Source organism: Narcine bancroftii, chromosome 1, assembly GCF_036971445.1.
Source record: "Narcine bancroftii isolate sNarBan1 chromosome 1, sNarBan1.hap1, whole genome shotgun sequence".
In the NCBI taxonomy this organism is placed as follows: domain Eukaryota; kingdom Metazoa; phylum Chordata; class Chondrichthyes; order Torpediniformes; family Narcinidae; genus Narcine; species Narcine bancroftii.
Genome location: NC_091469.1, coordinates 409,215,058 through 409,237,191, shown reverse-complemented (window position 1 = coordinate 409,237,191; position 22,134 = coordinate 409,215,058). Strand labels below are relative to the sequence as shown.

Here is a 22,134-nt window from a genome sequence, read left to right as displayed (position 1 = left end):
CTCCCCTACCTTTCTCTCTACCCTCTCCTCCCCTACCTTTCTCTCTACCCTCTGTCCTCCCCTACCTTTCTCTCTACCCTCTGTCCTCCCCTACCTTTCTCTCTACCCTCTGTCCTCCCCTACCTTTCTCTCTACCCTCTGTCCTCCCCTACCTTTCTCTCTACCCTCTGTCCTCCCCTACCTTTCTCTCTACCCTCTGTCCTCCCCTACCTTTCTCTCTACCCTCTGTCCTCCCCTACCTTTCTCTCTACCCTCTGTCCTCCCCTACCTTTCTCTCTACCCTCTGTCCTCCCCTACCTTTCTCTCTACCCTCTGTCCTCCCCTACCTTTCTCTCTACCCTCTGTCCTCCCCTACCTTTCTCTCTACCCTCTGTCCTCCCCTACCTTTCTCTCTACCCTCTGTCCTCCCCTACCTTTCTCTCTACCCTCTGTCCTCCCTAACCCTCTGCCTCTTCACCACACCTATTCCCACTGTGATCCCTGCTTGGTCTTTACTATCTCCTCTGACCTTCCCCTCTATAAGGCGGAACGTTCAGACCTCAGCAGAGGTCTTACCTTTGTCCTCCTCTGCCCACACCTTAATGAGTTCCATGTACACCACGATGCTGAACTCTACTTCCATTGCCTCTGGGCCTACCTCCATGACCATGACTCCACCACCCCACCCAGGACCCCTTCTCCCACTTTAAGCCTTCTTCCTCATCTTGGACACCACCCTGGTCAGCTGCATGCCCTGGATCTTTGTATTTCCAATTGCCATCAAGACATCAACTGTCTCAACTTCACTCCCCTCTTTTATTCTAATCTTAAATCCTCTGAATGCTCTTCCCTCCACTCTCTCCACAACAATTCTAATGTCAACATCAAACCTGCAGACAAGTGTGTTGTGGTCTGGTGCACTGACTTCTAGATCGCTAAGGTCAGATGATTGCTTTTAGACACCTCCTCTTCAAGATCCCACCACAGTTCATTAAGCCAATGTCTCCAACTCCATCCCTCTCACGGCCTCCAGCCTCATTCACTCCATCCCTCCACTGCTTGTGTATGTATCTTTTATGCAAGATACATAAACTCAACATCCAGGTAGACCCATTATTTCCGCTTGTTCTTGCTCTACCAAATTAGTTTGGTCTTGCCTCAACTCTTAAGTTTTTTTTAATCTTTTCTCTCCTTGTCTAATCCCTCCCCACCTACATCCGTGACACCTCACATGCCCTCCATCTCCTCAATAGCTTCAGATTCCCTAAACTGTAGTCTAATTTTCATGAGTGATGTCCAATCTCTTTATACCTCATCTTTTCCCCCCCCCCCCCATACATGTCATAAAGCACTTCTTTCTGGACAAAAGACCTGACCAGACACCCTCCGCCACGACCTTGCTCCTCCTGGCAGAACTTGTCCTCATTCCCAATACCTTCTCCTTTAACTTATCTCACTTCCTCCAAATCAAAGGAGTAGCCATGGGTCCCAACTATGCCTGCCTGTTTGTAGGCTTCAAGAGCAATCCATGCTGCAAGCCTACACAGGCAAAGCCCCTCATCTCTTCTTCTGTCATATTGACGACTATATCAGGGGTGCCTCATCTATCTGCAATAAGTTTGTCAACTTCATTCACTTCACAACCAGCTTCCACCTCTATCTCAAGCTCATTTGGTCCATTTCTGACAGCACTCCACTTCCTGGATCTTGGGAGATGAGTGTTCCACCAACATATATTACAAACCTACTAACTCCCACAACTACCTTGACTACACTTCCTCACACCTGTGCCTTGCAAGGATTCTATTACCTTCTCTCATTTTCTCCATCTCCACCAGATCTGGAGAGCTGATCCAAAAAAAGCATCCATCATGGATGGAGTACCTAGCCAATTATTAAAAATCTGAGTTGATCAATTTACCAAGGTATTCACAGATATCTTCAATATCTCACTCCATCTGTTTCAAACAAGTGTCGAACATATCAGTGCCCAAGAAGAGTGTAGTCATCTGCCTTAAGTCTATCAACCAGCGGCACTTGCATCAACAGTGATGAAGTTTTTCGAAAGGCTGGTGATGAAAAGCACATCAGCTGCTGTCTAAGCAGTGACTTGGATACATTTCTAGTTCACTCATTGTAGAAACAGGTCTACAGCTGAAGCCATCTCACTGGCTCTACACAAAGCCCTGGAACACCTGGACAGCGAAGGAGCATATGTGTACATCAGGATGGTCTTTATTGATGGCACTTTATAGATTTCCTCACCTCCAGACCACAATCAGTGAAGATTGGTAAGAACTTCTCCTCCTCAATCTCCATCAGAGCTGGGGCACCACATGTCAGTGTTCTTAATCGCCTGCTCTACTCACTTTACTCCTACAGTGTGACTCAGTACAACAATAATATCATCTACAAATTTGCTGACTATACCACAGTAGTGGGTTGTATAAAGGAAAGGGATGAGTCAGCGTACAGGTTGGAGATTGAAAACTTGGCTAAATGGTGTAACAGCAACAACCTTCCACTCAATGTCACCAAATCTAAGGAGCTGATTGTTGACTTCAGGAAAGGAAAGCCAGAGGTAGACAATCCAGTGATCATTGGGGGAATCAGAGGTGGAGAGGGTGAGCAAATTTAAGTTCTTGGGCATCACTATCTTGGAGGATCTTTCCTAGGCCAACACACCAATGGCATCGTGAAGAAAGCATGTCAGTGCCTCCACTTCCTCAGGAGTTTGTGGAGGTCTGGTATGATATCAGAAACCCTAGAAAATTTCTACGGAGGTGTGGTGAAAAGTGTGCTGACCAGCTACAACATTGTCTGGTATGTAAACACCAATACCCCTGAGCTTAAAGCCCTCCGAAAGGTAGTGGAGACAGCCTAAATATCACAGGCAAAACCCTCCCCATTAATGAGCACATCTACAGAGAACGCTGCTGTCGGAAAGCAGCAGCATTAACGATGACCCTCACCAGCGAGCTCACGCTCTGTTCTTGCTGCTGCCATCAGGAAAGAAGAAAAGGTGTCACAAGACGTGTACCACCAGGTTCAGAAATAGCTGCTGCCCCTCCACCATCAGACTCCTCAATGACAAACTCACTCAGGAACTCATTTAAGGACTCTTGTGCACTTTATTGATTTCCTTTTTGTTCTATCTGTATTGAACAGTTTGGTTACATTCATTATCTGTTTGCTTATTTGTTTGCTTCCATGTTTTCCACTGTGGAGTTTATTTTTTAACCTACCAATTAATGGTAATTCTGCCACGCCTGCAGGAAAAAGAAATCTCAGGGTTGTATGTGATGTATGTATTCTGACAATAAACCTGAAATATTTTCCCAATCTTTTGGTCTTCCAGTCCAAATTTTCTGAAATATCTACCTTTTTCCACAAACTCTTTCCCCTCCTCAACCATCAACTCAGTCCTCACTGCATCTACTCCATTTTCTGCTCATCTGCCCTGGCCCGCTCTGCCCCCAGACGGAACAAACACAGGATTCTCTTGTCTCGCCTACCAGCCTCTGCATCTAACACATTATCCTCCAGAATTTCCGGCATTTACAACAGCATCCTACTTCCTTACCTCTCTGCCTTCTGCTGGGACTGCTCCCTCTGTGACTCTCTGCTCCTCCCTGTGTCTGCAAGATGTGTTACACTTGCACCCACGGCTCCTCCCTCACCACAGTTCAGGGCCCCAAACAGGCCTTCTGCTAACCTGCTCTCCTTTCCCCCTCCCTTCCCTTAACCCTGTCAGATCTCCACCCCCTTTCCTCTCTATTCACCTAGCCATTTCTCCTCCCCTTGCTTGCTGCTGTGCTCTCGTTCCCTTCTTCACCTATTACCTCCTTCCTGCATTTGTGACCACGCCTCACCTTACCCTTTTATTTGGACACCTGCTGACATTTTTCCATATCTTGGAGGGTTCAAGCATGAAATGTCAGTTATGTATTTTTATCTTTGCTACATAAAGGACATTGTTTGACCAGCTGAGTTTCTCCAGCATTGTGCTTTTACTTCAACCACAGTGTCTGCAGAATTTCATGTTTTACTTCTCAAAAGGTTCATCACTGAGAATGTGAGTGTCAGTGGTCATTTGAAGCAGGTTTACACTCTTCTTGGGCACTGATACAATTAAGGCCTGTTCCTGTCATGAACTTTTGACCCCTATAATCTCCACAACCAGTAGTTTCACTCTAAGACCATCCCTTTTTGCTGAGATAATTATTTTCTCTCAGACTGTTGTCTTCATTCTCTCATGGGCAGCCTATTTTCCACCTTCAGAAAATTTAGTTTATCTAAAATTCCCATCAGTTTTGTCTGTGCTCAAGTTGAAAACTGTTCACTTGCCAAAAATTCAGGACCCCAAAAATGCACCAGAGGTCGCCATTGTACAAAAATATAATAGAACACTAACTTAAACTCCAAGAGGATGGGAAAGGCTGAGTATCTGACTCATGCAATTTCCCTCTGTGCCATCTACTTACAAATAAGGTGTTGATGGAATACTCTCTGCAACTGTGGATGAAAATGGCTCAAACTTGCTTGAAATTTACATCTTAAATAAAGAAAACATTGATTTGGACCATGCTTCACTTTAAGCAAGGTGCTTCATCATGTCTGCATTCTGCATTACAACTGTGGTGCAGAAATTACCAAAGACCTCAAGATCTCCCAGCCCCTTGGCCTTTCACAACTGAGGAAGATGAGTACAGCCCCATCTGCAGTATACTTTCCAAATCGTCTACAATACAGACACAGAATATAACTGGATCAATATTGAATATGGAAGTTCAAGGCAGCAGCCAATATGAGTGTTATATACACATGTAAAGATGCACTGAAATTCTTTTGTTCATTGATCATTTGGGAATCTGATGGCAGCAGAGAAGCTATCCCTGTGCCACTGAGTGCTCATCTTTAGGCTCCAATACATCACTACGTTAGTAAAAAAATTAAATTACACATACAGGAAGAAAAAGATGTAGTTAGTGCAAAAAAAAATTTAAAAATTCAGTAGTGCAGATTAGGTAGTTTATGATTAGGGTTGGATAGTGCAGGGAGATTCAAGGGCCTGATGGCTGTTAGATAAAACTAGTTCTTGAAGCTGGAGATTCTGGACTTCAGGATTGTGTAGCTTTTGCCTTAAGGGAGCAGCAAGAAGAGATTGCGACCAATATGATGGGAACAGTGCTTCACATAAATGTCTTTGATGGACAAGTGGTTGGTGCCTGTGATGGACTTGGCTATATTTGCCACTTTCTGCAGACTTGTGCTTCCAAAGGCTCTGTATACATTCCACAGTGCATTGGTAGAAATTTGATAGATGTGTTAAACCTCTTGAGACTTGGAAAGTGGAGGCATTGGCGGCCCTTATTCACAGTTGGCTCTACTGGTTCTTGAGAAAGTTCTCTAATATGCGGACTATGGTAACTTGAAGATACTATTTCACTAACCTCTTCAGATATGTAGTGGAAACTGTGCTGCATCACACCCTGATATGGAGGGACCAATACCTTTTACAGAAAGTCCTGTAAAAGGTAGTGGATACAGCCCAGTACATCGCAGGGAGAATTCTCACGACCATCAGGAACATCTGCATGGAATGATACTGTTGTAGAGCAGCATCCACATCACCCAGGATATGTTCTGTTCTTGCTGCTGCCAAGACATATAGGTGCCACAGGACTCATACCACCAGGTTGATGAACAGTTGCTACCCCTGCACTATCAGACTCCTGAACAATAGACTCATTTAAGGACACTTGGTTTCTGTATTTGCAATCAGTTTGTTTACATTTCTTTCTTTGCATCTCTCTGTATACATATTTCTTCAGTACAGTTTTTGGTGACCAACAAGTAGAAACTCCACCTGGCCCACAGGAAAAAGTATCTCAGGGTTGGATGTGATGTCATGTATGGAGTATATTTGAACTTTGAACTCAGCAATGAAGATGGGGGTCCGATCCAGTGTCTTCCCTTAAAGTACACAATAACCTCCTTGGTCATGTTGATGTTGAGAGTAAGATTGTTGTTCTAGAATCACCCAACCAAATTCCTGATCTCAATCCTTTAATCTAATGGTATTTCCTGTTATTTGGCCAACAATAGTGGTGTTGTCAGCAAATCTGATTACATTGGAGCTGAACTTGGCGATGCAATTGTGAGAGTAGACTGTAGAAGGAATAGATCAGAGGACTAAGCATGCAGCCATGAATTTTCTCCATATTGATGGTGTTTGAGGAGGAAGCAATGTAGCCAATCTATACTGATTGGGGTGTGCCAATGAGGAAATTGAGCATCCAGTTGCACAAGGATGAATGGAGTTCCAGATCCGTGAGCTTGATTATTAATTTTTCTGGCATGATTGACTACAGCTCAGTGTTCATACAATGAACAGCCTGTCAAGTGATCTGATGCAGAGTAGGATGTGAGCAAGATGGCATCTGCCATTGAATTGTTGTGACAATAGGTAAATTAAAGGGTTCCAGTTGATCTACTCCAAAACCAGCCTCTCAAAGCACTTCATCGGTCGATGCAACTGCTACAGGTTGATAGTTGTTGAGCCAGCTTACCATAGAAGACAACAGCTCAGAAAATGGGCCATTTGTCCTTTCTAGTCTATGCTGAACTATTGCCTAGTTTCAGTGACCTTCACCTATTCCACATCCCTCCATACCCATCCCATCCATTTATGTACCTGTCCAAATATTTCTTAAATGTTAAAACTGAGCTTGCATTAACCACTTCAGTTGGCCACTCATTCCATACTTCAACCATTCTTTGTGTGAATAAATTGCCTGTAATGTTCCCTAAACTCTCCTTTCTCCCTTGTATCTCACCTAACCTCAGTGGGGGGAAGCCTACTTGCATTTACTCCATACCACATTTCACTTTATTCTTCTACGTTCCAGGAAATGAAGTCCTAACCAGTTTAACCTTTCCCTGTAATTCAGTTCCTGAAGTCCCAGCAACATTGTAGTAAATCTTGTCTGCGCTCTTTCAATTTTATTGATATCTTTCCTGTAGTTAGGTGATCAAAACTGCACACAAATTTGGCCTCACCAATATCTTGTATAGCATTGCCATAACTCCTCTACTTGATACTTTGATTTGTGAAGGCCAATGTGCCAAAAGTTCTCTTTAAGACATGATCTACCTGTGACTGCGCACGGAATTAAATACCTGTATTCCAAGATCTCTCTGTTCTACTGCAATCCTCGGTGCCCTGTTTATTGTTTATATCCTATCATGCTTTGTCTTTCCAAAATGCAACACCTCGCACTTGTCGGGATTAAATTCTATCTGCCATTTTTTTTTTTTGGAGCCTATTTTTCCAGCTGGTCCAGATCCCTCTGCAGGTTTTGATAGCCTTCCTTGCTGTCCACTACATCTCCAATTTTTGTCATTTGCAAACTTGCTGATCCAATTTACCATGTTATCATTTAGATCATTGATATAGATGACAAACAAAAATGGACCCAACACTGATCCTTGAGGCACCACTAATCACAGGCCTCCAGTTTGAGAGGCAATCATCCTTTACCACTCTCTGGCTTCTCCCATAAAGCCAATGTTGAATACATTCTACTACTACGCCAAGAAAACCCATGTGACTGAAACTACCTGACTAACCTCACATGTGGGACCTTGTCAAAGTCCACAGCCTTTCCTTCAACTGGTAACCTCCTCGAAAAACTCCAAGATTGATTCAACACAAACAACAAGGACCGTCCCTAATCAATCCCTGGATATCCAAACATTTCTGATCTCTGAGAATACCTTCCAACAACATGCCAACTATTGATGTCAGGCTCACTGGCCTATTATTTTCTGTTACTTTGGTGTCTTTTTTTAAAAAAAAAACACAACAGGTGTATGAGCACCTCACCTGTGACTAAGGACATTTTAAATAAGACTGCTAGGCCTCCTGCAATTTCTGCATGAGCCTCCCTCAAGGTCTGAGAGAATACCTAGTCAGGTCCTGGGGATTTATCCACCTTAATTTGCTTCAAGACAGCAAGCACCTCCTCTTTAATCTGTACACATTCTATGATCTTGCTGTTTGTTTGCCTCATTTTCCTGAGTAAATACAGGTGTAATAAATCTATTTAGGATCTCTCTCTTCTGGTTGCATACCTAGCTGACCACCCTGATCTTCAAGAGGACCAATTTTGTTCTTTATTATCCTTTTGCTCTTGATACACTTGTTGAAATCCTTAGGATTTTCCTTCACATTATCTGTGAAAGCAACCCCATGTCTTTTAGCCCTCCTGATTTCATCTTGTGTTTTTTTTCCTGCATTTTTATACTTCTTAAGTATATCACTTGCTTCTTGTTGCTGATACCTGCTCTACACCTCTTCTTAACCCGATCTGAAATATCCCTCAAACCAAGGTTCCTCATGTCTGTTAATTTAACCTTTAATCCTCACAGGAACATACAAACTCTTTACTTGCAAAATTGCCTTTTGCTGACTGAGCACATTCTTGCCAGAAAACAATCCAGTCCAATCCAGGCTTTCTGGATCCTTTCTCATTTCCTTAAATTATCCCTTCTCCAATTGAGAATCTCAACCCAAGGACCAGACTAATGATGGTATTATGATCACTGGACCCAAATTACTTGTTCCATAAATAGGAGATCCTGTATTGCACTCTTTCCAGTGGGTACCTGGATATATTGATTTAGAACATATTTGACAAACTTCAAGCCATCCAGCCCTTTTAAAATATGGAATCCTAGTCAATGTGTGGAAAGTCAAAATCACTACTACACAACTTCTTTTCTTGCAGATGTCTGCTATCTCTCTACACCTCCAAATCTTGCTATTAAGTGCCCTATAATACAACCCCATTAACATGGTCATACCTTTTCCATTCCTCAGGTCTACCCATATACCCTCTGTAGACAAGCCCTCTAGTCTGTCCTGTCTGACCATTGCTGTGGTATTTTCCTTGACGAGCAATACTGCTCCTTTGCCCTTTCATCCCTCCCACTCTATCACACCTGAACCAACAGAACCCAAGAACATTGGACTGCCAGTCCTGCCTCTCCTGCAACCAAGTTTCACAAATGGCAATGATGACATAATTCCGCATGCCTATCCATGCTCTAAGCTTGTTTGCCTTTCCTACAACACTCTTTGCATTGAAATAGATACACCTGAGACCATCATTTCCTCCAAACACAACCCTTTCTTTTCTGCCTTTGTATACAGCATAACATCTTTTTCCTCCTCCCACTCTATCTACTCTGGCACTGTGGTTCTACCCCCTTGCAAATCTATTTTAAACCCCCAGAGCTGCACTAGCAAGGCTTCCCACAAGGATATTAGTCCCCTTCCAGTTCAGATGCAAACCATCCTCCTGCTACAGGCTCCACTTTCCCTGATAAAGAGCTCAAAAATCCAGAAACCTAAAGTCTTCCCTCCTGCACCATGTCTTTAGCCACATGTTAATCTGCATTATCCTCCTATTTCTAACCTCACTAGCATGTGGTATGGGGAGCAATCCTGAGATCACAACCCTGGTGATCCTGTCCTTCAACTTCACCCCTAACTCTGAACTCCCTTTGCAAGACCTCATGAAATTGTCATTTATTCCTACATGGACCACAACATCTGGCTGCTCACCTTCCCTCTTAAGAATGCCGTGAACTCAAATGGAGATATTCTGGACCCTGGTACCAGGGAGGCAACATAATATCTGGATTTTTGATCTCTTCCATAGAAGCTCTTGCCTATTCCCCTACACTATTATTACAGCTCACCTCTTCTCCTCTTTACTTTCCTTAGCTACAGGACCTGACTATCATGTCTTGTCCCTGGTAGTATGCGCCATCAACAGTATCCAAAACTGTATATGTATTATTGAGGGAAACAGCCACAGAAGTGCCCTGCACTGCTTACTTATTCCCTTTCCCTCTCCTGTTACCCAGATACTGTCCTCCACTCCTAAGAGGCAGATTGCATTCCCATACCTCCTGTCTAACACCCCCTCAGCCTCCTGAATGATCTGAAGTTCATTCAACTCCTCCACTTCCCTAACAGAGTTTGTAAGGAGCTGCAGTTGGATGCACTTCTCGCAGATAAAGTCATCAGGGATACTGTTAGTTTCCCTGACTGTCCACATTCTGCAAGAGGAGCATGTCCCTGCCATGGCTGCCATTCCCACAGTCTATGAAATAGAAAAAAAAAGTTAGCAAAACATGACCTTAAGTGTCGCTTCTTAAGGAATATTTTTGTTCCTCAACAGAGATGTCCTTACTTTGCCTCAGCTCCTGCACCACTACCTCAGCCTCTCAAGCCAAAGCCTCAAAATCCCACTCCAACTCTGACCCACTCACACAATGGCCACTCCCATGATGGCCGCTCCATTAATATCTCTCTCCTATTTAAGCAAGCCTCTTTTCATACTCTCTCCAACTCCCGTTCGCTGTAAAATAACCTTTCTCCACTTGGACACCAATATAATGCATGTTCTTGAAAAGCACATGGGAACATCAGACCATAGAAGCGAGAAATTGAAAATGTCTGCAAAAACTCTGGGCAGTTGGTCTGTGCAGGTTTTGAAGACGTAGCTTTATACACTGACTGGACTGTGTTTTCCAAGAATTTGCCCTCCTGAACATTGTTTCAGGTCAGCCTCAGAATCTGGGAGGCAGCCACCAGAGGCTATAGGGGTTCATAAAGGTGTATTATTGTTTAACCTTTTGGAGCGAGCATCTGAAAGAGATGTTTCACAGTTAATGATACTATGTCATTTAGGCTTGTTGGACGGGATGGCACAGAGTGACAGACTCCAGCTTTGTCTGGAATTGTTTCTTTATATTGTTAATGACATTCTGGAGGTTGCACTTTGTCTCTGAGTCACCTGATTTGAATGCAACAGATCTTTTCTTTTACAAATTGTGGATCTCTTGAGTTCATCCATGATTTCAGTTAGGATACATTTGGATAGTCTTGGTAGGAACACAATCATCCATATAACAACTGTAGGGTCCACTGCAGAGTCTTTGAACAGACACCAATTAGCCATGAAGCCATACACAATGGAGCATGGGTAATTAATGCTGGCCTCGTTAGTGGTATTCATATCCCATGAAAGAATGTTTTAAGTGGAAGCAAAAGCAATCCAGTGACTATAATTAAAGCTGGTAAGTTCCAGGAGATGAAGATACATTAGGGCTGAGAGAAACCAAGAAATAGGAAACTCTGGACAAATTAAATTTGTTTGAAACTTGTGAAATGTTCCAGCAATGGTGTTCATAGATTCAAGATGAAGTCAGAAATGGTGACTACATCATAAAGGTGTAGTTTCCAAGTTTACAATTATAATTTTGGAGAATCATGAAAAAAAATTAATAGAAACTACATTTTCAGAGAAGCAATCCTGGCCATGGGTACTGGCCATGTGGAGTTTGCATGTTCTTCCTGTGACCACGCAAGGTTCCTTTCACATTCCCAAGGTGGTTGGTAGGTTAATTGTCCACCAAATTACTCCTGGTCTCCAGTAAGTTGTAGAATCTAGGAAAGCTAATGGGAATGTGGTGAGAATAAAGTGGAATTAAAGATACTCATGAGTTGCCACAGACTTGGGGCTGATCTAATGAGAGTAAAAACACAAATGCTGGAGGAACTCAGCGGATCTTGTGGCCTCCATCGAAGGTAAAGATATTATTACCGACGTTTCAGGCCTGAGCACTTAAATTTTATTTTACCCCTCCTACACATCCATTCTTAAAGCTCCAAATTCTTAGATGTGTTTCTCCCCCATGTTCTGTGGGAATCTAGCCTTGCACCTCATTCTCCACTCCCATTTCCCCCAACACTCCCTTTGCTCCCGTGGCAAGCTTCCCTAAGGTTTTTTTAGACCTGAATTAAGTTATGGTCACTGATCCTAATGAAGGCCAGATCTGTCAAGCTTCTAAATATTAAATAGTCTAAGAATGTGTAAAACAGAAATTTGAGCTGATCCAACCTTTCTAACTCAATCTTTTGCAGTTTGGGGGGGGGAGGGGGGGAGGGGTGTTGACCAGAGCTGTTGGGAAGAAACACTTGTGCTCGTGTAATTATTGATCAGGAAACGAATATGAAAGTTAATTGAAAGCAATACAATCAGAGTAAAGAACAGAACTAGGCTGGGACAACACAGCTCTCCTGTCCTCAACTGGAATGTTTAATCAAATATACCCCTCACTGTCAGTGAACCAGATCATACTTAATTGCTGTTCCATCATCAGGTCTCCTCATTGTGCAAGTTTAGTCCTGCAGTGTCATGGTTAACATTTTCCTGGATATTAAAGCTTGTAGCACCTGTCTGTCATTCCTTGAAGAATTATGATTAATAGTGATTATAAATATACGGGCATGTAAATTTTCTGCATTTTTAAAATCCAGTTCTGTGTTTTTAAAATCCACCTCCACATTTTATCAGTGCACTCCCGGCCTCCGCTGACTCCCTCTGCTCATTCCATGCAGTCTAGGATGTTCCTCTGCCAACTTTGGTTGCCATGTTTCCTGCAGTATAGCAGTGGCGGCACATCCCCATGCGCTCCCCTTCAGTGCCAAAGCATTCTAACGTATTGCAAAGCCATGCAGTTTATACCAGCGGTGCTCCCTTGTGTTTTTACCCAGATCTCGTAAACCTCGGGTGAAGAAACGATTGGGAAAGACTAATTGCTTTTGAGGTTAGCTGAAGAAAAACTCCAAGTAATAGATAAACATCAGTGCAAAGAAATGGTTATGGTTTGGGCAAGGGCTCTGCCTAGTGCTGCCTGGGGATTGGATAGAGGTGCTGCTTGGTGATTGAGGACAGGTTAGGCAGGGGTGCTGCCTGGGGATTGGATACAGAGTAGTAGTTACTACTTGGGGAATGGATGCAAGTTGGGCAAGGGTACTGCTTGGCATGCTGGGTGCTAGTATGGGCAAGTATTGCTTGAGGCCAGAAGAACCAGACGCTCTGGTTTGAGCATAGGTTAAGCAGGTTTGGTCTGATGATATAGAAGAGGCTTGGAGACTGAGTACAGATGGTGGTGTCTGTCTGATATACTGTGCTCACTGTTTTAAAAAAAAGTTTTGTTTAATATGACTAGTTTTTCAATGGCTTGAAACTGGTAATTTTATGTACATTTTCAAAAATTTTCCAAATGGGGGCGCTGTGCCTCCTTAACCCCTGCTGTATGACTTGCACAAGCGCTCTGCTCTTTTTTAACCTCACTCATGTGTCTGAGTATAGGATAATCTCAAAGTTGTGTACTATTGTATCTGGATTGATTGCCACATAAGTGAAGATTGAGTAAATTTGAAAGGGGGGGGGGGAGTCTTTGGTGGCATATCTCTTTTTTCTAAACTTAAATATGACATAAAATAATTTAATCATTGTGTTTGTGTAGGTGGAGTATTATCTTTCCATTTAATCAAAATTGCACGTCTGACTAATCAATGAAGTAAAGGATAAAATTTGGTTTTGATTTGGTGTTGGTAAAACAACATCTTGAAATGAACCAAATAGAGCAATTAAATGTCAAGGTTCTAATTTAAGCTTGAGATTCACCAATAATGCTTGAAAGATACCTTTCCAAAATGTTTTTAAACTAGGGCAAATTGAGAATATGTGAACCAAAGAAGCTTCACCAATTTTATATTGGTCACATAGAGGATTTGTATCTGAATAAAACCTAGACAATTTAACTTTCGACATATGTTATCTATGGACTACTTAAAATTGCGACAGTGTTGAGCACAAAATGAGATCGTATTAATCAGATTACAAATGGAGTCCCACACCTCATTTGAGATTGAAAGATTCAAATCCTGTTTACAATAATTCTTAATTTTAACTAACGAGGCTATTCTTAAATCAACCAAATAATTATAAATAAGAGATTTTCTCATTTATGAGGAAGTTGTAAATCAAAGTGTTTCAAGAATGTTTGCCTCAGGAATTAGTGGAAAGTCAGGGATCTGAGACTGAACAAAATGTCAAATTATACCACCAATTATTGTCCAAAGGAAATAAAATTGCTTTAAATAAAAAGGTCTTTAAGACATTTAATGTCCAATCTAAAAAAAATTAGGGATGTTCTGAAACTTTGGCGCTGTGTGTCCATTTCCAAATAGTTGTCACTTGGTTCCTATATTGTTAGCTTTTAACTTTGCTTAGTGGTCTGGGGTTTTGATTAGTATTTTTTCTTTTGGGTTTTTTTTGTGTGGTTAATTCTATTTTTCAATAGGATTGTGTCTGGATTTTTTTTTTAAATCATGAAAAGCTTTTTTTGTAATAATTTCTTTTGAATCTTATAGCACAATATATAACTTCTGTATAGAAGTTATCTTTTTCTTTGGCTTGGCTTCGCGGACGAAGATTTATGGAGGGGGTAAAAAGTCCACGTCAGCTGCAGGCTCGTTTGTGGCTGACCAGTCCGATGCGGGACAGGCAGACACGATTGCAGCGGTTGCAAGGGAAAATTGGTTGGTTGGGGTTGGGTGTTGGGTTTTTCCTCCTTTGCCTTTTGTCAGTGAGGTGGGCTCTGCGGTCTTCTTCAAAGGAGGCTGCTATGTATAATATAAACACCAATAAAAATATTTTAAAAAGAAATGGTCAAATTAAAAAGGTTTGAGTTGATAAGAATTGACCATTATCACTGGCAGTAAGATCAGTGAGCAAAAGATGCATATTGAAAATGTATTGGAAAAAGAACCCGAGGATGAGAATTTACACATTGAGATTTTCATAACCTGCAAGGTTTATGAAAGCAAATGTACTCGTTTTCAAAAGGAAATTAGATAAGTACTTCAAGAGGAGAACATTTCAAAGCCATGGGGGAAATGTTTGGGTTGGCCCTAACAAGTTAGCTTTCTTAAGAGCTAGGATAACAGTGATGTATCGAACAGACTTATTCTATGTTGTATGATTCTATAACCTGCAAAATTGAATCGGCTTTCAAAAATAAATCTATATTTACTTTGCGCTTTTGTGAATCTTGGTTTTTGATTTTTAGGAATGGGTTTAAAGTTTTGTATTTAATTTTGAAAGCAAGTACTAGATTACTTTTTCAGCACTAAGTTAACTGTAGATTTCTTTTTAGCAATGGCCTTTTGATTTTGGCTGTCTTTTGGGAGATTTTTTTCAAATGTGCATTCTGTTTTTGGATTAAATTAATCCCAAATGTGGACTTGACAAATTTGCTCGTATGGTCACTCACTGACATCTTGTCTTGTAGCTTGCTCAACGAAAAATTCAAGAAATTTTGTCCCAAGTAAAAAGACAACAGCAGCAGAAAATTGCGCAGAGTGGCCCGCCCCAACCACGAAGAAAGTGAAAGGTTCAGGATCTTCGATCTACCACAGAGACAGATGCCAGACCAAAGAGAGAAGACTGTGTAATCACAGCGAGTTCAACCTGTTGCTGAGAAAAGAAGCGTATGTTACACCTTCCCCAGACACCTTTATCAAGGACCAGGCAACCTATGAATTCTGTCTTTGTGTGAATGTATTCTCTAGGCGTTCAAAAAGAAACCTTGTAAAACCCAGCTTTAAACGAGGCCCTTTCACTTCCCTTCTTTTGTTCTAATTTCAAAACTTTATTGCCTTGTTAGCTTTCCCAAAATGTTTGGAAATGTTGGGTTTAATGAAGCTTTCTCTTCTAATGTTCACCATTTACAAAAAGGCATTGCTCTTATAGTTCCAATTGTTAAATACCTGGAATTTTTGTGGGGAGGATTTAAGGGAATTGGCAAAATTAAGGCAACTGTCCCACCATGCAAAATTTGCTTTTTTTTTAAAATTGGATTATTTTACAAAGATGACTAGAACACTGCCATTAGAACCTAAGGGAAGTGTTGAATGGTGTTGGCCAGGGCATGAATTGATTATGCATTTTACTAAACTACCTCAGGCATTTAGTACCTCAATTGTTCCTTTTTTCTGCTTATTTTGTATACTTTATAAAAGTAATAGTCAAGCATTTTATTTTTTTAATAAAAAAGTAAAATTTGATCAGCTAAAGGCTAGGAGCACCACAGAAATACAGATGTTAAATGTGTTGCTTCTAGCTGCTGGCTAATGGGAGTATTCGATAAATGATATTAGCCTCAGTTTTCCTGAGGTCCACAACACCAACATTTGATCAAAATTCTGTGAATGTTTGAGACGCTGAATAATGCCAATATTATACCAATAGCAGCAATGCCATTTTTTTTAAGGGATAGGATGAAACTGCTTATTTCCTATTTTTTTTTGATTGATGGTACTTTTGGGAACAAAACAAGGAAGTGATGGCAAGAGGCTGGGGTTGGGGAAAGAGACTGCAAAATGGATTAGCTTTTAGTATAACTGGGTAATTTTAAATGCATGGACCCTTGGTGCCTTTGACCATCACTGCATCTTTTTGCATAATATCAGTCTACTTGGACTTGGCCATTCTGTTCAAAGAGCAAGCTTCATCTGCAATTAATGGTAGAGCTCGTGGATCTGCCTGGGTGCACTTAGCCTGATTTTTTTTTGTGAGAGTGTACTCTAAACCAATTGAACCACACACTTAAATCACCACAATGGGGAGACAAAGTTGAACGTTTGATCATTCTGAAGTTTTTAAATAATAGTTTACATATGCAGCTGCTGTAGTGGACTACACTAAGCCATGGAGAAAGCTGTCAGTTTCAACTCTTTCCTGCACTTCATCAAAATGCAGCAGGGTTTATGCACATTCTCGAAATAACCAGTATAGCAATAATATGTTAAAGCTGGATTGATAGCCAGAAAATAGCTTGCTCACCTCCCAACATATTGTCTGAATAGAATAAGCTAAAATGATTTGTGGTAATGATGAAATGCTCCAGTCAGTTTCCTGAGCGAACCCAATTTCCATCTACCTCATCGCTTTAAATGAAGGCAGTGCATATTACGTGCATAAACACTGCTGTGTGTGTGAGTGAGTGAGTGAGTGCGCGTGCGTGGGTGTGTGTGTGGTCTGAGCAGAGCCATGCTATTTACCTCTGAACCTTTTGAGATTATTTTTTTTTGTGCATGAGATGATCAGAATCACCATGCTGTGCACTGAATTAGAGGGGCACAACTCGGCAAAACCATTTACTTCATCAATTTTTCATCTACCTCTTAGATACATTTGAATTAGAGGCCTATCTGCATAGGATCGGTTGTTCCAAAGATCATTTTTTTTTGTACAGATTAGACAATTTAAAAATGGTCTGAATTGTGTTTTTTTGCCTTACATATATTCATTACTAATGAAAAATTCTCAAAGCTTATGATGTAGCTTTAGCAAGATGAATTAATTTTCATTCTTTTGACAGTGACTTCACATAGAGTTAGCAAGTGTTTTTCTTACATAAAATTACTGAACTACAGAAGATCGTTTAATAGCTTAAATGAATTGATGTGAGGCTGAAAAGTCAGAGCCCACTTGTGTTGTTTTTCTTGCAAGTAACATTTAATTAATTGATTTTCCATGGTTTTGGTTTCAGTGCTGCATTGACATCGCCTGATCTGCTGCTGTTGTATTATTAATTTTCTGGATTATATTGTGAGATTGTTACTAGGATAGATGACATTAATTTTCACTTTCAAATGACATGGTAATTTTGGAATAACTGGCATTTAGTTTGATGGTAGTTCTGTAAGAGGAAGTGATGCCACGAAAATTTAGGATCACTTTTCATTCATCTGAATACTGTGCCCCCAATGCAGCCCCCACTTGTCAAATGCCTCTGTATGAAATAAAAGAATTTAACTCCTACGTGTTTTGCAAGTATTAAACAAAATTGCATTTTTTTAAATATTTGAACTAACTTGAGGGAAATGGCATTCCATGTCTTGTCAATTATGTTTTGAAACCAAATTTCTCTTTCAATCCTCTTGACCGAATTAATATTCTTGAAAAACGTGCAGAAAAATAGTTGTGTGTAACGTAGCATCGACGCAAGATTTGACATTTTCCGAACTTTAACAACTTCTCTGTTGAGGCTGTTTTTGTCTTCCACAATATTATAATTTACATTTATATTGTCGTTTAACTGCTAATACAGGGAAACTGGTTTCTCCTTGTGACCTATTTGGGTTGGAATTAGAATTTTGTTATGTCAGTGAGCTAATCTTTCTGCAGCATTTTGAAAGAAGCTCACCTTTTAGAATCTTGTACACTTAAATTCTCTTTACAGTTTTGCATACATTCAAACCTTTGTACAATTGCTGATATTGGTAAAAATACTGAATGCAGTAACTTGCTAACAGATTTGTTATTTCAGTTCTGTACGTTTTACTTTCCTGCAGGAGTTCATGGATAAGAAAGGAGAAAGAATCTCATTAACAGCCAGTGGTTTTCAAATATTTTGGGGTAGGCCTTGCAATAGGTCAGTGAAGATGCTTTGGACCAACAGGCCTGTGGAATTAGCTCCTAATGCTGTCTTGGTATCTGGCAGGTTCGTACCAGAAAGAATCTGCCAGAGCATCTGCATCCAAATAATTAGGTCACACCAGTTACATTGTTGTTTTTACATTCATAATCTGTGAGTCCAAACTACTCATTTCCTTTCTTGAGCTGCTGAAGTATCACAATTTCCTTTTTTTCATCCTGAGGATCAGTCTTTTTCATGGGTTCATTATCTCTTGCTGTCCAGTTTTTTAAATTATCATTGCCTCTAGTGAAAGCAGATTATATAAGAAAACATATCAGTCGTAAGCCATCTGGTCTGTTGAGCCTGTGCCGGCATTTAATGAGATCTTGCTGATCTTGCAACGGGTGCATCTCCATCTACTTGCCTTTTCCTCAGGACTGTCACTTTCCCATCAATGAAATAATCGAACTGTCTTAAATGTATTTAATGAGGCAGTCTTTACTGCTTCCTTGGGTAGGGAATTCCACAGATTCACTCCTCTCTGTGAAAAACAGTTGCTCCTCACCTCCATCCCAAATCTATTCCACTGAACCTTGAGGCTAGGTCCTCTCAATCTCATCTCGCCTGTTAGTGGAAACAACTTTTCTGCTATTTCTTATAATAATTTTGTGTTTTTATATGTTTACCCTCCTCATCCTTCTGAATTCCAGCAAGTCTAGTCCCAGTGATTTGGTTTCTCCTCACGGGCTAACCCCTTCATATCCAAAATCAACCTGGTGAATCTCCTCTACACCACCACCTAAGCCAGTATGTCTTTCTAGTCGAGAGACCAGAATTTTATGCAGTACCCTGCAGAGTTGCAGTAGAATCTCTGTTCTCTTAAATTCAATCCCTTGACCAATGGCCAACATTCCATTTGGTGCCTTGATTAACACAGCTTTCTTTTTATGATGTCAAATCTTGTTTGGCTGGATACTTGTGAAATATGTTGCATAATATCTTGCACTTATTCAAAACTCTGTCACAAATCTCTGGATTGCTGCCTGTGCCATGCACCAGAGAGGGTAGGAATAGGAAGTGGTGGAAGATGAGTGCGTGGTTGAGAGATTGGATCTCTTCTAGGGAAGGTCTGTCCTGTACAAAAAAGGACAAGCTGCACCTGAACTGGAAAGGGACCAATATCCAGACAGCCAGGTTTTGCTCGAGCTGTTGGGGAGGGTTTAAAGTAGTTTGGCAGGGGGGGTTTGGAACCACAATGTGAGTGCAGAAAATAGGGAAGAAGGTCAAAAGCATGATGCTATGTGTTCTGTTTGTGAGGAAGGACAGGCAGGGGACAAAACAAATGTAGCCAGTTAGAGGGTTTTAAAGGTTTATTTCAATGCTGGTTTATTAGGAATAAAAGGGATGAATTCAGAGCATGGATTAGAATGTGGAACTACAATGCTGTGGCAGTTACAGAGACTTGGTGTTTTAAAAGGAATAGGTTGGGAGGTAAAAGGGGAGGGGGAAAGAGTAGCTTTACTGGCCATAGATAGTATCATGGCTATAGAAAGGAAGGAGGCTGTAGAGAGAGTGTCCACTGAGTCGGTGGGTGAAAGTCGGAAGTAAGAAGGGAGCTACCACTGTGCTGGGAGTAATCTGTAGCAGATAAGCAGGCAGATTTTTTAATGGTGTAGGAAATAGAGTTGTAGTTATGGGTGATATTGACTGGCATCTACTAACTGATAGATGGGGCTGAATTTGTGACCAAGAAGGATTCCTGACACAGTATGTGAACCAGCCAACGAGAGGAGAGGCAACACTGGATCTAGTTCTGGGTAATGAACCTGGCCAGGTGGCTGACCTATAAGTGAGGGAGCATTTTGGTGAGAGTGGCCACAACTCCCTGAGTTCCATAGAGCATATCTATGGAAAAGGATAAAAACAGATAAAATGGGAAAGTGCTTAATTGGGCAAGGGCTAATTACAAAGGGATGAGGCAGGAGCTAACGAGAGTAAATTGGAAACATGTTCAAGGGAGAAAGCACAGAACTAATGCTTAGGGACCACTTGTGCTGGGTTCAGGATAGGTTTGTCCCACTGGGACAAGAAAAAGATGGTAGGCAAAGGAAATCATGGTTGACAAAACAGGTGAGGCAGCTGGTCAAGAGGAAGAAAAAAGCAGCTATGAGAAATACAAAGCAGGAGCCAGAAAGGCCTCATGAGAAGTATGTAGTATACAGGAAGGAGCTAAAAATAAAAACTGAGGAGAGCACAAAGGGGGAATGAGAGGCCTTGGGTTGTAGGATTAAGGAGACCTCCATGGTGTTTAATGTGTATGTGAAGAAGGATGATGAGAATTAAGATGGGGCTGCTAAAGGAGGTTGGGGAGGTCCTAAAATAATACTTCGCTTCAGTATTCACAATTGATTAGGGTGAGGTCAGAACAGAACAGGCTTGTGTGCTGGATGATGAGATTAAGGAAGAGCAAGTATTGGATCTTCTTAAAAACATTAAGATAAGTCTGCAAGGCCGGACACGATATACCCCAGGTTGCTGTGGAAAGTGAGGGCAGTAGCTGTGATCTTTGAGTCCTCTGGCTGCAGGAGAGGTGCCAGAGGATTGAAGAAAGGCAAATGTAGTGACCTTGTTTAAAAAAAGGTAATTGGGAGAATCCTATCGGTGAGACTTACATCAGTGGTGTGCAAACTGGAGATGTTTCTTAAGGATAGGATATAAGAGGATTAGGAGAAGTACATTCTACTCAAGGATAGTCGGCATGACTTTGTGAAGGGAAGGTTGTGCCTCATGGGTCCAATTGAGGCTTTTGAGAAGGTAACAAAAGAAATTTATGAGGATAAAGATGTGGTCTGCATGGCTTTTAGCAAGGCATTTGACGAGGTCCCCCATGAAAGACTCGTGAGGCATGAGATCCATGGAACCTTGGCTGTGTGGATTTTTTAAAATTGGCTTACATGGAGAAAGAAGAGAGTAGTAGAGAAAGGAAAATATTCTTCCTGGAGATCAGTGACTAGTGGAGTATTTAAGGATCTGTTCTGGGATCCTTGCTCTTGATGATTTTTTTCTTAATAAATGACTTGGATGATGAGGGTTAGTAAGTTTGTAGATTATATGAAGGTTGGAGGAGTTGTGGATGGACAGGATGTAGAATTGGATGGAAAAATGGCAGATGGAATTCAATTTTGATAATTGTGAGGTGATACATTTTGGAATATATGGATGAGAAGAAGATGGAGGGTTATGGGCATTGTGCAGGGAGGTGGGACTAGAAAGGGGTGTTTGGTTCGGTGCGGACTAGAAGGGCCTAATGGCCTGTTTCCGTGCTGTAATTGTTATGCTATGTTATGTTATGCTATGGAAGGACAAACCAGAAGGCTGAGTACTGAGTTAATAGTTGATTACTAAAGAGTGTGGATGAACAGAGGGATCTTGGGGTCCAAATCATTCCTCAAGGTCGCCACACAGGTTGATAGGATAGTAAGACGGCCTCTGGAATACTGGGCTTCATTAATACGGGGATTGAGTTCAAGAGTAGAGAGGTCAGGTTGCAACTCTACAAATCTCTGGTGATACCACATTTAGAGTATTGTGTTCAGTTCTGGTCACTTCATTACAGGAAGTTAATGGAGAGGGGGCAGATGAGATTTACCAGATGTTACCTGGATTGGAAAATAAGTTTTATGAGGCAAGGTTAGCGGAGCTGGGACTTTTTTCTTTGGAGTGTAGAAGGATGAGAGGAGATTTAAGAGGTCTTACAAGATTGAGGGGCATAAGCCCCTTTCACACTTGCAAGTGATACCA

The 22,134-nt window shown here is 41.3% G+C and overlaps 1 protein-coding gene across 2 annotated transcripts in view; it reads left to right on the top strand.

Moving 5' to 3' along the window:
* igf2bp3 (insulin-like growth factor 2 mRNA binding protein 3) overlaps window positions 1-17,735 on the top strand; it is a 149,024-nt gene extending 131,289 nt beyond the window's left edge. For both annotated transcript variants that reach the window (XM_069913886.1, XM_069913887.1), the window contains exon 15: window positions 15,202-17,735. In XM_069913886.1, coding sequence (XP_069769987.1) covers window positions 15,202-15,300 — 99 coding nt within the window. In that variant the 3' untranslated portion in view covers window positions 15,301-17,735. The remainder of the gene's footprint in view (window positions 1-15,201) is intronic.
* Window positions 17,736-22,134: the final 4,399 nt, after the last annotated feature.